We start from the raw sequence: 15285 nt of genomic DNA, 5'->3' as shown, positions 1-15285 counted from the left end.
ACTTTTGTGATATCATGGTGAGTGACTATAAGAATGACTTAGCAATTAGAGGGAGTGGGCTGACCAAAGAGGATGCTGCTCCTGGTGGGGGCGATTTTGAGTGTCATGTCAGTTACCATTCTCAAAAAACCTGAAACTTGTTAACTTATGTGAAATGACTACCTGACGTCTGCCTTCTGAGAGAGTACATTCGATTGCAACACTATGATTAGGTAAGCTATTCAACCGCGGGGTGGAGACTTTTGACACGTTTGGAATTTTACGAAGTAGTTGACTATGTGCTAAGAAAAAAACCCTCCCATTCCCTCACACCTGAATGTGAAAACTACAACAGTCTGCCTCTGCCTGTGACACTTTAAATATTACAAACACCTAAGCTTATCTACCACCATGTCTCTTCTTCACAATTTTGCACAATGGAAGTTTTGAATACATGGATTTTGGTACATAAAAGACTGTCTTACACAATAATTAAAAGTTAGACTAGTTCCCAGGGCTCTGGTAAAAGATGTTTCTCACGTTACCTTGGTCACTGCTACCTTGGCTCCCTTATTGATAAGCTGCACCACATTTTCTGAATGGCCTTTGTAGGCAGCTACAAGCAGGCGCTCCGAGAGGACGGCGACTGCATCCTGCTGGCTCATGAATCAGAGGAACAGTTTCTTAGGGCAAGCAGCAGGCTGGTAACTCAAAGGCCAAGCCAAGGCCTCCTGAACGGGTGGTAAGTGGCACACCAGGCGAAGGGGCTCTCCAGGAACAAAATTATCACCATCTCATCTACTGCACCTGTAAATCACAAGGAAATGAGAGTAAGCATCACAGGAACGAACACGGACAATCTCCATTTGTTAATTCAAAAACATTATCTTATTTTATATCTAAGAGGGAGGCAACTCGTGTGTTAGCAGCATGTTCATTCAGAACTGATCAGAAATAGCAGACGTGCTGGGATAACACAGATATATATTTCTACCCTTCCCACTGACCACCAAAAAACTGATGGTGGTAACTGAGTGCAAAAAATGCACAAACATTGCGCTACCGCACAACCTGTACCACATTTTTTCTGATTGAACTCTTCAATTCAGGTATCTTGCCTCATCCATGTCGGATTGCCCTAAAATTTAGGGACCAATTCTTACTCAACATCCAGAATAGGAGAACAAATAATGGCTATTCTAAATCACCTCTAGTGTCACATCAGCACCAGAGAAGGGGGCGACTGCTTCTCCATCAATTCAAGGCTACCTAGGCCCGTCATTCATTAATTCATTAATTCACGTTTCCTTTAATTAAACGACTTTTAGTTCATTGTACTCCACATATTACTGCCTTTTGTAATAGGTTGTCCTGTGTCGGCGCTTTGCACTAATTAATTTCATAAAGGCTGATATGCTAGATCGGGCAGTGAGAGTTCCAAAGAGGGGGGTGGGGTAAGGCAAATAAAGAAAACCTTCACAAGACAGTATTCAAACTCAAAACCATACTGGTTTATTCAAAATAAGAGCCAATACAGAAATCTAAAAGATAGTTTAAATCAGCATGAATAAAATTCAGAAGTTAAGAGAAAAATTCAAATCTAAGTTTAAATCCAAAAGACAGACTGTCAGAGTCTGCCTTCATGAGGCAGGTACAGAATGGGGTCAAATGACAATACGATATAGGGACTGTCCAGTATAAAAGCAAGGAAAAGTCCAAGTCTCAATCAAATAAACAGATTATTACGGAGTCTGTCTACAAAGATACTGGCAAAAGATCTGGCACACATCCCAAAAAAGGCACAATGTATAGGTTCACAGGGGTAGAAAACCACACTTTCAGCATGGTATCTAGTGGCACCATAGGGCTGAACTAATACAGTTACATGACATAAACCAATCAACATTGCAGAAATGGTGTTATGTAAAGCAGGTCACTCTAGGGACTACCCAAATTATTAACACATAAAAAAGAAACGACATTGCACGACTGAACAATAAACCATTTAAAATCAGTAAACAAACAGCTGTGGCTGCAGGTAGCAACAGTCTTGATTATTGCAACATTACAGAACATCTCTGGCATGGCTTCCTTCGAAGAACACGTTAGATTAAGCACAAGAAGCTGCACCACAAAATTAATTCCAGGTTAACTGTTTTATGCTAATGGGTAAAAACTCCAGCAGGCTTTTTAAATGTGAAGAATAAAACAGCGTTTATTGTTGTTTGTAATTCCTAAAGTGCATGTGTGTGTACAGGCAGTTTGAGGCTCAGTTATGTCAACTCGGGGCCTAGTTATGTTAACTTAAACATATTTATTTTAATTAGTAGAAACACCCTCACCTGCACACCTATTTTTTCATTACAGCAACAATCTTGCATGTTTTTCCTCCCATATTTTTTAATCAGTTAAATAACAAGATATCAAAAAATAACAGATTGATTGAAATTTGTAAAATATTTATTTGTGAGTTTGACATCATTGTAAAATTCTACTTTCTGTACTACACTGCAGAGGGGTAGAGCTATCCAAGTACCCATAAAGCTGCACCGTTGTGGACCTGTGGTCAGGGCACAGCTTCCAGGTTCTGGACTGAATGGCCAGAGGTAGAGGAAGTTTGCTCGTGCCACAGTAATGAAGGAACTGCCAGAGTCTTAGGTTAACTGGTGGCTTTGAATAACAAAGGTTTCAAAAGTTACTAAGGGCCAGATGTAGCAAGCTTTTTGCACGTCGCAACCAGCGAATTTCGCTGTTTGCGACGTGCAAAAAGCACATCGTAATGCACAAACCCCGTTTTGCGATTCGGTAACCTGGTTACCAAATCGCAAAACGGGTTTGCGAGTCGCAATTAGGAATGGGTGTTCACTTCCTAATTGCGAGTTGCAGTGCAATGTAGGATTGGTGTGTGACCGTGAACAGCGTTTCCACCCGCCAGCCCAGCGGGGAGCAGGGCCTTAACATTGACGCCGGCTCATAATTGAGTCGGGGGCAATGTGGCGCTGCCTCGAGTGCAATAGCACCCATTGCGCTTTTCACTGCCCATAATTCAGGCAGTGAAAAGCGCGACGGGGCTGTCCATGGGGCCCCCTGCACTGCCTATGCCAGGTGAATGGGCAGTGCATGGGCCCCCATAGGGCCACCGCACCACCTTTGCTGCCAGCATTTGCATGGTGGGGCTACCACCATGTAAAGGCTGGTGGAAAGGGGACTCGCAATCCCCAAGGCAGAGCTGCAAGCAGCACTGCCCTGGCAGATTGAGATAGCCAGCACCCCCAGGCTGTTGGCCGGTGGCAATCTGGCAGTGCTGGCGGTCTGCCCGTGGCGGCTCTGCCACGGTTGTAATGTGGAGGCGGGACTGCTGCTTTGGCGGTGGTCCAACCTCCACTGCGACCCTGGCGATCTCATGACCGCCAGGGTTGTATTGAGGCCCTTTGTGTGGAAACTGTGTTTCAGCAAAAACATATCATTTGAGAATCTCAAAGTGAAGTGAATTTATTTGTTTTTATGCTATTAAAATCTTTGCTACATGTGTTAGAAAAATCCTGACATCCTACAGCCTTTCCTTTCACACTTCCTGTACCCTAGCAAGATTGTCAGATGGTTTTACAAAATCCTGTAACTTTGCAGTCTGAGAAAGAAAAGTAAATACTAATCTCCATGTTAAAAGAATTTGTCAGAAGACTTAGTCTGACATTTAAAACCTGTCTTTGGACAGCACAGCAAATGTGACAAGATGAAAACAAAATTAAAATGCATCGTAATTGCTCATTCACCTTCTGAACTGCTGCATCACCCATGTCATAGAAATACACTTTTTTTTTTAATTGAAGAGACTGTACCATATTTTATATTATGTTTGCTGCACATTATACATGCCCAACATTTCATGGCTCGCCTCTCCTCGTGCACGGGTCAGATTCTTAGAGTACAACCTAGACTCATGGCTTGGCTCGCCCTATTAATTTGCCTGTATGCCCTCCTTTATTTGCTACTCTGGCTTAGTACATGGGGCCGCAAGTCACTTTATAAAATGATCTGAACAAGGCAAGGGCTAGAAACATGGTGCCCTGTCCACATGCACTGATTTGACAACTCAACCATTAATGCTTCCAGGTCAAGGACTTTAGGCCGTTGTGATGTACATGACCATAGTCATGAGTTCTCAGAGAGAACAATTAGACCCATGTGGGATTAGCAGGGATGTAGCTCTTTAGTGGGGGTCAAATGGATCTTGGTTTTGTAGCGGGGGCTTGGGGCCTTGAGTCAGGTCTACTAAGTCTGTGTCGATTTTTCTCATTTTACTAAGAGGGTTCCACTTGTTAATTTTTTGGATCAGGAATTTATATATACTTACTGACCAGTAAATGTGTGCCAATAGACGTACTCCTTGAATGGGTGCAAATTTACTAACTTTTGAAATTCAAAAACATTAGCAGTGGTAGGCTTGGGAAGCTGTACCAGTCTAAAGTTTCCAGGCACACAACTGGCAATAGAACATCCATAAGGTGATGGGATTAATGCTTGCAAATAGTCTAGCCAGTGTCAATCGCTCTTGGTAGCGTTCCAACCCATTGTATTTTTTACCACTGTGCCACTCAAGAGAGTGGCCCACCTAATGCAAATCAGTGCTGGCCCATTTCCTCATGGAAGCAGACTATCCCGAACTTTGCTCAGCTCACCCTCGCATTCTGGAGCCCATAGAATTTAAAGTTGGGAAATTTGATATTCACATCCCCCAAATCTCACTGACGAAGCTACGGCCCAGACCACACTAGGCAAGAACAAGCAAATGTGCGGTTTCCAGATGTGAATGTGCTAGTGGAGGACGAAATATTTAGGTTCCTCATGTACCATGACCAAGACATCATGGAGGGAGGGAAGGTGAAAGAGTACTAATATTGAGGAGACAGAGCAATGAGAAAGAAGACACTGAGAGTGAAGGATTACTTGAAATGGAGAGAAATAGAGAAACAGGCAGCAACAGTAAATACAGAGCGAGGCGAAAGAATGACAGACGGATGGCCTGAACTGAGAGACCTAAAATATATGTATCCGTGTCGCGTGCTGTACTGCACTCTTTATCACTGCATGGTGAAGTGGATCTTCCCTCTCTATAGCTTATTTCCATCAATCCCCTACACGCACAAAAAAATGTTGCTACTCTCCATTATAAAACTTTGTGGTTCACAAGCAAATGGTGACAAGGTGACGCTGCTGTACTTCGACAAGATTCTCGCATGCACATCAAAGCAGAACACTTTGCGGACCAGAAGCTCAGCATTACATCGAATCCAACTACAGTGGGAGGGGAGACATAGGCGTCTTGGAGCAAGCCACCACAGACTGAAATCCCCACTCAAGTGAAATTAGCCTTACCTAAATGACAGCTAAGAAGGTCATATAGATTCTTCTGTACTGCAAACCCAATGATGAATAGCATCAACCCGACACTCCCTCTGTGTGCCCTTCGTGATCTTATCTACAGAACTTTTACTGAAATCTTAACACAAACTCTCAATATCTGCAGTCTGTGGTGGCGTTCTAACTCTGAAAGCTCCTCCGCCTGTCTGGAAGTAGTCATGTTTCTATCCTTCTCCTAAAAATCTGGAGAGAGGCAAATAAATATGTCCAAATATTTGAGATAAGTAAGAATAATGTACTATTTGTTGCCTGGAGAAATTGTATTTTTGCCGAAGCACTGCCACGCTCTCAGCAAGCAGGGGCAGTAATGGCAGGTTCAGCGTGCCAGTATAGCATGCATTCTCCTGAACAATGAGGCTGCAGGAAACTGGAAATTTCACGTGTTGACTCTCTAAATGATGCTTTCATTTATACCACTCAATTCCTGCTGTCTCACTGTGTCAGCATCCTAAGAAGAATACGTTTGAAGCATATGGTCTATAGATGATATGACATTTGGCGGGAGGCTGTGGAAGGAGCCTCTGCTGGCAACTATTCTTGCAACCTACAAAGGCTACATGACCTTTGGGAGCTTTTAATGAGCACTGGAAAGAGGATTTGCACATTTTACCAAGGAAAGGGACTCGTTTAGACTTTGGAGGGAATTGCAAAATACTCCACTGCCATAGAATGCAATAAATAATGTGATCTAAGATGTTATGGGAAAACAATTTTATTGAAAAGAATGATTTTGGAAGTAATTTTTGCCAAACAGGTTTTGGAAAAATATGCTATCACATGCTACCTACTAGAGTTTGTGGAGGAAAGTTTAAGTTCGAAGTGCAACCCATTGACAGAAGTTCCTCCACAATAATATCCCCAAGACGAAATCCAGAATGAAGATTGTACTCCATTTTTAGATTTTCCTCCACGAATTAGAGGATTGTCTGTTCTCTCCAAACTACTACGGAGGCCCCATGTCTCTAATGATCTAAGGTTCATCACACTTATAGGAGCAATTCACAAATCACATGAAAAGCAATAAAAATAACGGATCACATTTTCCATTTCAAACAGCAGACAATGTTCAGATACATGAAATAGAAAAGGCTCGAAGGGAATCTGCAGTACAGGCAGCTGTTGTGCATGCAGTAAGGTAATACGTGTCACTTTGCTAACACCCTTCGGCACAATCCTTGCTTCAGCCATCCGTGATCTGACTTGTCATTGTGCCAACTGGTGCAAAATCAAACTTAACATATGTGACAGGCTTGTAATGCGACCCCCCTAAATTCAACCAGTGGCATAGCGTGATAATTTCTTCAAGACATGTCATCCATGACCAGCGCACAATAGGCCTTCAAAAAATGTCAGGTTGCTAACAGTGAAATGAAAAGGTGTTTACAGAGCTAATCCTGGATCTTATGTGAAGCTTCAAAGGGTTTTATTTACAGTCAACTTGTTTGTTTGCATAATTCTACGGGTGTAATCTGCTGTCTTTGAGCACAGACTTCTTCAGAAGATTCCTGGCTGTCAATGAAGCTTTAGCCATCAGTACATACTTGGGACAGAGATTTTTTTAATAGTGATTATTAGACCATTTAAAAGCTCCCTTCTGAGAGACAGCTTGACAAATTTGTACTATGTGCACAACAAAGCACACTAGTCTGGATTGCTGGACAGTCAATTAGAGCCCAATATGGTTTATGGTGACCACAGGGATACTAATCGCAGAAATTTGTCATAGTTGCCTTTCTTCACTGTTCTAGAGTTGGGACACCTCTTGATTTCAAGAATTAAAAAATGTTCGAATAATCACTGAAACGCTCTATCACAATATATTAACCTAGAAATCCAGTAAATCTGATGAAAAAGAAGTCCAAGGGTACTGGTCACTTGTAGGAAAGTGCTTCTTTTGACATTTTCAACCCCAATCTCCCACCCCCCACAATTCTTGCATGGTTTCTGGGGCAATTTCGAATGAAAGTGCACTGGGTCCCTGCTAAACAGGTGCCAGATCTCTTTCCCTAAAACTGCACAGTTGGTTTTTACAATTGGCAAACCTTGAGCTACCACTATAAGTCCCTAGGAAATGGTTCCCCTGGTACCTAGAGCATGGGGTACTAAAGGAAGGGCCCTGAGGGCTGCAGCACAAGTTATGCCACCCTCAGGAACTCCCTCACTATGTGCACACACTGCTGCTTTTGCAGACTTTGGCAGAGGGGGTTAATCTCTCCCAAATGTGACAGATATCCCGCCCACCGTATTACGAGTTCCATAGGATATAATGGACCCGTAATACGGCAGGCGGGATATCCGCCACATTTGGGACAGCTTAACCCCCTCCGCCAAAGTTGTAATCAGGCCCTGTGTGTCTTGGTGCAGAACTAAAATGAAAGCACGACATGGCACATAGCCTCTGTGCCCTGTCCCCTTTGCACTGCATACAACATATGTAAGTCACCCCTCTAGCAGGTCTTTCAGCCCTAAAGGCAAGGTGCATGATATTACATGTAAGGGCATACCTGCATGAGCAGATATGCCCCTGTAATGTCTTTGTCGATTATCAGACATAGTAAGTCAACAGTGAAGCCCTTTTAAGTGCACTTGCTGGACACTCGTCATTACGAGTTCCCCAGTTACATGATGGATTCACGGACAATGGGGATGTTTGGTATCAAACATCTTTTATTCATAAACTCTCACTGAATCCACTGATGGATTTATTATTACAAGCATTCAGAAGGCACCTTAAAGTTGCCCCCTGAAAAACCTACCAACTCCTAGTGTGGGCACTGACTGGTCAAAATCAGTACTGCCACCTTAAGACTGAGTTCTGGCCCTCTGAGGTGAGAGCCAATGCTCTTGAGGGCTCAGAACAAAGGCCTGCTCTGGGCAAAGGTGTGACCTCCTCTCCCAGTCAGGATGGACATTTCAGGGTGGGGAGCTTCAAAGGCCTTGCCGCCTTTGAAATGTGACCCAGGCCTCTCCAAATGGTGGAGGAGGCTGAACCCCAGTTCCTGACCCCACTTTTGGTGACAGGGCTGGCGGGAAATTTTGGTAAATTAGGAGGAGTTCCCACTTCATGCCAGTCCCACCACCTGGAACCACCTCTGCACCCAACGCCTCCGGCCCGAGTCTAAGTGACCCACCATTCCAGTGAAGGTTCCCTGGTGCTTTTGACCAAGAGTCCACCGAGGGCTGACCCTGCCGGACTCCACAGCAACGCCTGCAACCTACATCTAAGAGCTCTCCCTGACCGCAAACTACCTAGTAAGCTGTTGCCAAAGCCAAAAGACACCCCTGCAACCAGATTCCCCTGGGCCTTGGGGAGCTGAACCAACGGTGCCCCTATGACCCCTTGCATCTCAACTTACCTGGGCAGCTGTGTGTTAACCTCTCCAGCCTCTTGGCCAGAGCCTGCAGTCCGTTTCTGAAAGTAATCTCCTCCACTGAATAACAATGGCTGGCCGACACTGTGTTGCCACTCGCACCTGGCTGCCCTGTGCCGCTGAAGGTGTAAGTTTAGTGCTGCTTTGTGGCCCCCCGTACTTACCTCAACTCCAGGAGATCGACCCTTGATCCCACTTTATTCATCTGTAAGCAGCGCTTCAGCAGATACCCCCTATCTCCATAAGATAGCATTGGGCACCTGAAGCTATATTGGCACTCTGCACCAGGTCGCCCCTGTGCCACTGAGGGTGTATGTTTGGTGTTGGCTTGTAGCCACCTGGTGCTCGCCTCAACCCCTACAGACCAACCTCTGACACCTTTGTACTTACCTGGCAGCAGCACGTCAACATCCCCCCCAGTCTCCATTGATTAACATTGGGCACGGACTCAGACTTTGACCTCTGCGCCCAGTCGCCCCTGTGTCGCTGTGGGTGCATTCTTGGTACCAACCTGAACCCTGCCCAGTGCGAGCCTAAATCGCTGAAGACTGGGGTTGTAGGATGTGTACTTACCTGTGAAACTGCATCTTTGTTTTCCTCCCATAGGTTAACATTGAAGACTCTGAAAATTGAACTGTTGATTTTTGAAACAGCAAAGTATTTTTCATTTAAAAACTTCTTACCCTATAACGAAGTTATTTGGTTCAAAGCATATATAAAAGCAACAGTTATTCTTCAAAATTGGTCTCAGATTTATTCTTTGAGTGTGTGTCTCATTTATTGTTCCTTTGACTACAACAAATGCTTAACACAGCTCATTGATAGGCTTAACTGCTGCCCACACTACCATAAAAAAAGCACTAGACCGATCTAATTCTGCCTCTGCAAACCTTTGGGGATCCACTGGACTCTCAGCACAGTGTAATTCATTTAAGTGCACCATATAGAGAGCCAGCTTACGACAGCACGCTTTAATCATAACAAGGAAACTGGACAGTGAGTAGTGCAAGGAAGGGAACAAGGGTGCTTGAGGTTGAGGATGGCCAAGCCACAGGCTCCCAGGTCATGTTTAGGGCTACTGCAGGGGCTGGAGTACAGTTTGTCCATCTTCCTGAAGGGTTGGGAGCCCTCCCTGTGCCACAGAGGCTGCAGGGGTATGTGTTACGCCCCTGGGTCGGAGGGAGTCCTCGGTAGGTGTGAGGTGAGGGCAAGAAATAACAAAAAAAGCAGACCTGCAGGAGGACAGGTGGGAGAGGGGAGTAAGAGTTGCAGGAACATAAAGGAAAGTGAAGAGAGAGACTTCAGTTGAAGCCTAGAGCGGGAGAAAGTTAGTGGCAGATAACAGATGAAGTGGTAAGTGTGAAGCTAAAGGGAGAGGGGAATCGCAGAAGGGGAGGTGACCTAGAAGAGGTTGAGCTGCAGGAGGGATCATGAAAAGAAAAAGTGAAAGCTGCCAGGGAAGTAAGGGGGTAAAAGGGATCCTGCAAGAGTGGACCGAGGGATAAAGAAGGCAGTAGAGGGTTATAGACAGGAAGAAGGGAGAGCTGCCGATGGTGAAGGTGAAATGGGGAGTGAAACATGGGTGGAAATGTAGGAGGAGAGGGGCAGCAGAGGAAGCAGAGTGAGGAGGAAGGGGAAAAGTCATAGGTGTTGGCTGCGAGAGGGGTAGGTGAAATGTGAGTTCAAATGTGAGGGATTAAAGAGGAGGGTTGCACTAACAGATAGCCGGGAGAGTTGCAGAAGAAGAGACAGTCAGAAAAGAGAACAATAGGTGAAAAGATGAGAGGGAGACTGAAAGTTGAAGACAGGTGGGAAGGAAAAGGTAACACAGAAAAATAATTCATGTACGTAGTTTTCTATTGGCGGTCCCTGTGCATATCAGAAGGGCTGACACTATAGTTCTACCGCTGAAACAATGGCTTGGGGCAAACATCATCATTCTGGCAACTTATCTTGCAGTCTCCAAGTAAAGGAAGGTCATACACAACATTACAGTAGGGTAAAGGTGGGGTGAAATTACAGACTTTAGATTGCAGTTTAAACACAAAAGTATTCAAAGGTTCAAAACACTCATACGATTTCAGACGACAGGCGAGCTAGGAATACCATAACTTGATTTCAAACAAACATTTAAAAACAGGATTGTGTTCTTAAATCGTCAAAGAGACGTTAGAAGGGGAGCATCGTAAGTCTATAGGATTTGCATTAAACAACCTTTCTATAGCGCTATATAAAGTTTACAATGTATGGATGCATCATCTATGATCAGAAAAAAAACTGATTAGTGAAGTCTACTGCAGAAAGTGTGTTAGAGGAGCAGAAAAACCGAGGTGTTTAGGAGCTATGGACGCGGGGAGGGAGTCCACGGGGAGATAGCTTTCAACATTTGGAGAATCTTGAGACTTTAGAACTGCGTGGATTATATTGTATTTAAAGTCGTTCTTACAGACTAACCTTGAAAAAGAGGGATCACACCTGCAAAACACGAGTCTGCTCAGAGTTACATATGTAGTCAGAATTGAAAAACTGATAAGATCATTTCAGGAATTTGGATGTTAAAACTCACAAGATCTTCTTTTCTATCGTTGTACCTACGCTTCTGTCTTCCCCTTTCAGTGACGGCCATGAATGGGGGAACATTTACAAATTTCCATTCTTCCTGGGTCAAATTCCAAAACGTATTTGCTTCTCACAAAGAAAGACACTTTTGCCCTCCGGCCAGTTTCAGAAATCTACAGCGCAAGTAAAACAAATGAAAATATCCCCTCCTCTATCTTCGCCACAGTAAAAGCCACTTCAGTGGCTTCTCGGTGTAGAATTAAAACAGGATCGGTTTTCTTTTTGTTCGACTGTGAGCCGAAATCCACTGTTCAAAACGTGTTCTTCAGATCTGAACAGGGGCGGACAATCTGCCAAACGTTTGCCAAAAGGGGGATTTGCAGTCACCAATCAGCAGCCGGCATGGAGCGCACATTAGCATATCCGAGTGCATGATGCACAAGGCATATTTGTAGGACACTGGCTGGCACCCGATGAAACTATTGCACCACTCCGCACCCGGTGCGTTCAGGAAAAGAATGCCGTGTGTTAATCAAGTGCAGAGGGCGTACTGTGGCTGCAGTAACACGAAACCAGGGGCATTCCTCTGAGGACGAGGAATAAAGCCCCGTGTTAAAGGCAATAAATCACCACAGGCACCGAAAAGGCGCCTACATCTCGAGGAAGTCTTACTCCTGCTCAGCCTGCACTGACGGGAAACGTACTGAGTGCCAGAAAGGAGGCCCAGAAGGGGGAATTCGAAGTTACACTTTAAAACATTATGGCCAAGATAGATCTCTTCATATTAAAGTAAGCAGTGACGGCATCGTGCCTTAATAAATACTTGCAGCCTGCTGCACCACTCCTGAACTTCTCCCCGCGGGCGCCGGAAGCAGGGGTGCGGGGTGCCGCAGCACCCACAACTAGTCAGGCTAGAGTCCCAAATGTGAATGAGAAAAACTGATGTCTTTACATTTCAGAAGGCTTTGTAAGGTGACGTATGTGACAATCTTGCTTGGCTGCGGAGGGTGTGAGGGGAAAGGCCGCAGTGTGTCAACTCTTTTACAACACACAACACAAGTTAAATACCTGTACATGACCTGCACAAACATTTTAAAATATATCAGCGGTCAGGACAGCACAAATGAAGCCGGTCTGTAATTCTGTGTGTTCTCTCTTGGGCGGAGTGTAACACGCCCCTTCTTCCTTAGGCCGAGCGTGTGGATGCGTTACACTGTTACCTTTGTTAACACAGGATATGGAGGAGTGTGGAGAAACAGGGAACACCAAGAAGGAGAAAGACAGGGAAAGAAAGAGGGGCACAGAGAAGGAAGTATAGATAGAGACAAAGATAGAGAGAGGCAGAGAGAATCAAGGTGCACGCACTCTTTAAACGAGAGAAAGACACTGAGAAAGAGGGAGAGTTAGAGGCAGACAGCTGGATAGAGAGAGGAGGGGCACTGGGAGAGAGGGAAGCAAAGTTAGAGGGGTACAGAGATAGAGAGGGGACAAAGAGGAAGACAAAGAGAGACAGTACACACACTTCTAGAACAGGGAAACACCAAGGAGAAGGAAAGATAAAGAAACTGGAAGCTGAGGGACAGAGACAGGGAAGCAAAGATAGAGGCAAAGGTGGAGGCCTAGAGAGTCAAAGTGCACGCACTTCTACATCTTGGGAAAAACACCAGGACACAACATAAAATGTAGGTCGACTCATTTCATAAATCCACACTTTGTAGAATACCTGTAAGCCCAATGCATGCTGGCACTAACACTGTACAGTGTGCTCTCTCACTGGATGGTCACGTGGACTTAAAGCACAACCTGTTTTCTTTAGGTTGAATGTGTTGATGAATTGCACTATTACCTTTCTTAAGATAGGTGTATGGAGGAGTGTGGAGGATTATTTAGCAAGTGCATTAAGCCCAGTTTCTGCTGGTGCTCATAAATGCACATGCACTGACTATACGGGTCTTATGAAGAAGGTTCACCCGCAACATCATGTCCATAATATGATCCATTAACAGATACCACTTTCATTACCAGAAATAATGTCAGTTTTTTGTATTTGTGACAAAAACATGTCCTCCTTTATTACGGCTTCTCTAGCCCACAAGTACTATATCACCTGGAGAGCTCGTCAAAAGAGTATCCCAGTCCCAGAAGGAACCCTTAGGCCTTTGGAGAAGTCCACCTTGCTGCCAGCACACCTGCTTTATGGCCAGCAGTTTTGAGCCAGAGATCTTGAGCCTTATGAAACCTTAAATAGTAATTGGACTGGGTATACTTCACAGATGGCCCTTCCTCTGCAGGGAAGCGTTCTGCTCCCTTTCTGTGCTGGTCTTGGATGGGATGCATCCAGCTTTGGTGATGCTAGATCTTTGTGATGTCATTACTTTACTGGGGATGTTGTCAAACCACAAGAAGTCAATTATGGTTGATAATGAACTCAGCCCAGGATTAGACCGTCATCTTAAGAGTGGTGGCTCACCTATACAAGTATCGGCGCTCAAGCTCACCTTGTTTTCTGCCCCCTTTTTAGGTTAAGCCTAGGCAGCACATGCGCTGTCTCTGCAAGACATGCTAAGTTCAGTATATAGGCTTTAACCACGCCCACTCTTGCCATTTGTTCTTTGTTGTGCTTGTCTTAAATGCTTCACTTTTATTGGTGCATTGTGCTAAATGTCCCTCCATTGCGTGCTAAGTTCCCACCCAGGGAGCTTTCACTAGGAGAACATTTTTGTTGGCCATCACACTACGTCACATTCCTCCTGTTACAGCGTATGATGGCCCTGCCTCCCTTCTCCTGTCTGGTTTCGGTTTTGTCTTTCATCCCAGCTGCAACCCTTTTATCCTCACAGCTGGGTGCCATGCTTCATGAAAAGCTAATATCTGAAAATAAGAATGGATATTGAAAAAAATGTCTTGCTATTAATTGTGCAATAAAGAAACAAAATACAAAAAAGGGCCACATGCTCAGGGTTCACATTACAAAAATCAAACAATGTATTTGTAAGCGGAAAAAACGGAGATCAGTTGTGCCATGCCTAAGGGCAGTTCATCATGTATGCTGCGTTGGCCACAGAATTTCTTCCATGTCAGATTTACTGTGGTGGCTGTTGGCGTGTTTAATGTATACCACATCTCTTCTATAGCTTAGCTTGTGGCTTCTATAGAAATACTGAAAATGCAGCACTAAATTTAAGATATTAAAACGGAACAAGCATTAGAATAGCAAATAGGTCTCGCATTTGGGACCGTACACGTGTTTAACCATGCGCCCATGTGCTGCATGGTTAAACACTTATAAGGTCCCGAAGGCGAGACCTATTGGCTATGCTAATGTTTGTTTTATTATACTGTTAGCCCCTACAACCTTTTGTGTGGGCTTCCCCCAAACATTTTCCCAACTCACCTCTGGTTTGCTGAAATGAATTTTTGCTGGCTTTAGGGCTCTCTGCACTTTACCACTGCTAACTAGTGCTAAAGAGCTTGTGCTCACTCCTTTAAAAATGTTAAAAATGGCATAGACCTAATTGGTACATTTAATTTATACTTTTAAAATGCCAATTTGACGTACCAAAATAAACTTTTTGCCAGGTCTACACCCCCCTTTTAAATATGCATACATCACTCCTATGGTAAGCCCTAAATAGCCCATAGGGCAAGGTGCAATGTATTTAAAAGGTTGGACTTGTACTTTTAAGTTTTATACGTTCTGGTACTGAAAAACTCCCAATTTCGTTTTTCACTACTGGGAGGTTTACCGCTCCCATAAGATAACACAGGAGTACCTTATTTCATTTAAAGTGCTAACTTTTGATTAGGAACAAGTAGAAAAGTTTTGTTCGGTCTCAAAATAATTGTAATTTATATTCCTGTGTAATGGTAAAGTCGGATTTTAAATCATAATTCTGTAGATGCCACTTGTAGAAAGTTGCCAATTTCTTGTCCTAGCCATTTGGTGTCTGCAGAC

At 44.2% G+C, this 15285-nt stretch overlaps 1 protein-coding gene across 4 annotated transcripts in view; it reads right to left on the bottom strand.

Moving 5' to 3' along the window:
• The window catches only part of ANKRD6 (ankyrin repeat domain 6), a 751904-nt gene that overhangs the window by 307395 nt on the left and 429224 nt on the right, over positions 1–15285 (bottom strand). For all 4 annotated transcript variants that reach the window (XM_069235495.1, XM_069235494.1, XM_069235496.1 and 1 more), the window contains one exon: positions 525–786. In XM_069235495.1, the coding sequence (XP_069091596.1) occupies positions 525–644 (120 nt within the window). In that variant the 5' untranslated portion in view covers positions 645–786. The remainder of the gene's footprint in view (positions 1–524; positions 787–15285) is intronic.

This window comes from Pleurodeles waltl, chromosome 5 (genome assembly GCF_031143425.1).
Source record: "Pleurodeles waltl isolate 20211129_DDA chromosome 5, aPleWal1.hap1.20221129, whole genome shotgun sequence".
Classification (NCBI taxonomy): domain Eukaryota; kingdom Metazoa; phylum Chordata; class Amphibia; order Caudata; family Salamandridae; genus Pleurodeles; species Pleurodeles waltl.
Note: the sequence above shows the minus strand (reverse complement) of the source record. Positions and strands in the feature narration are given on the sequence as shown.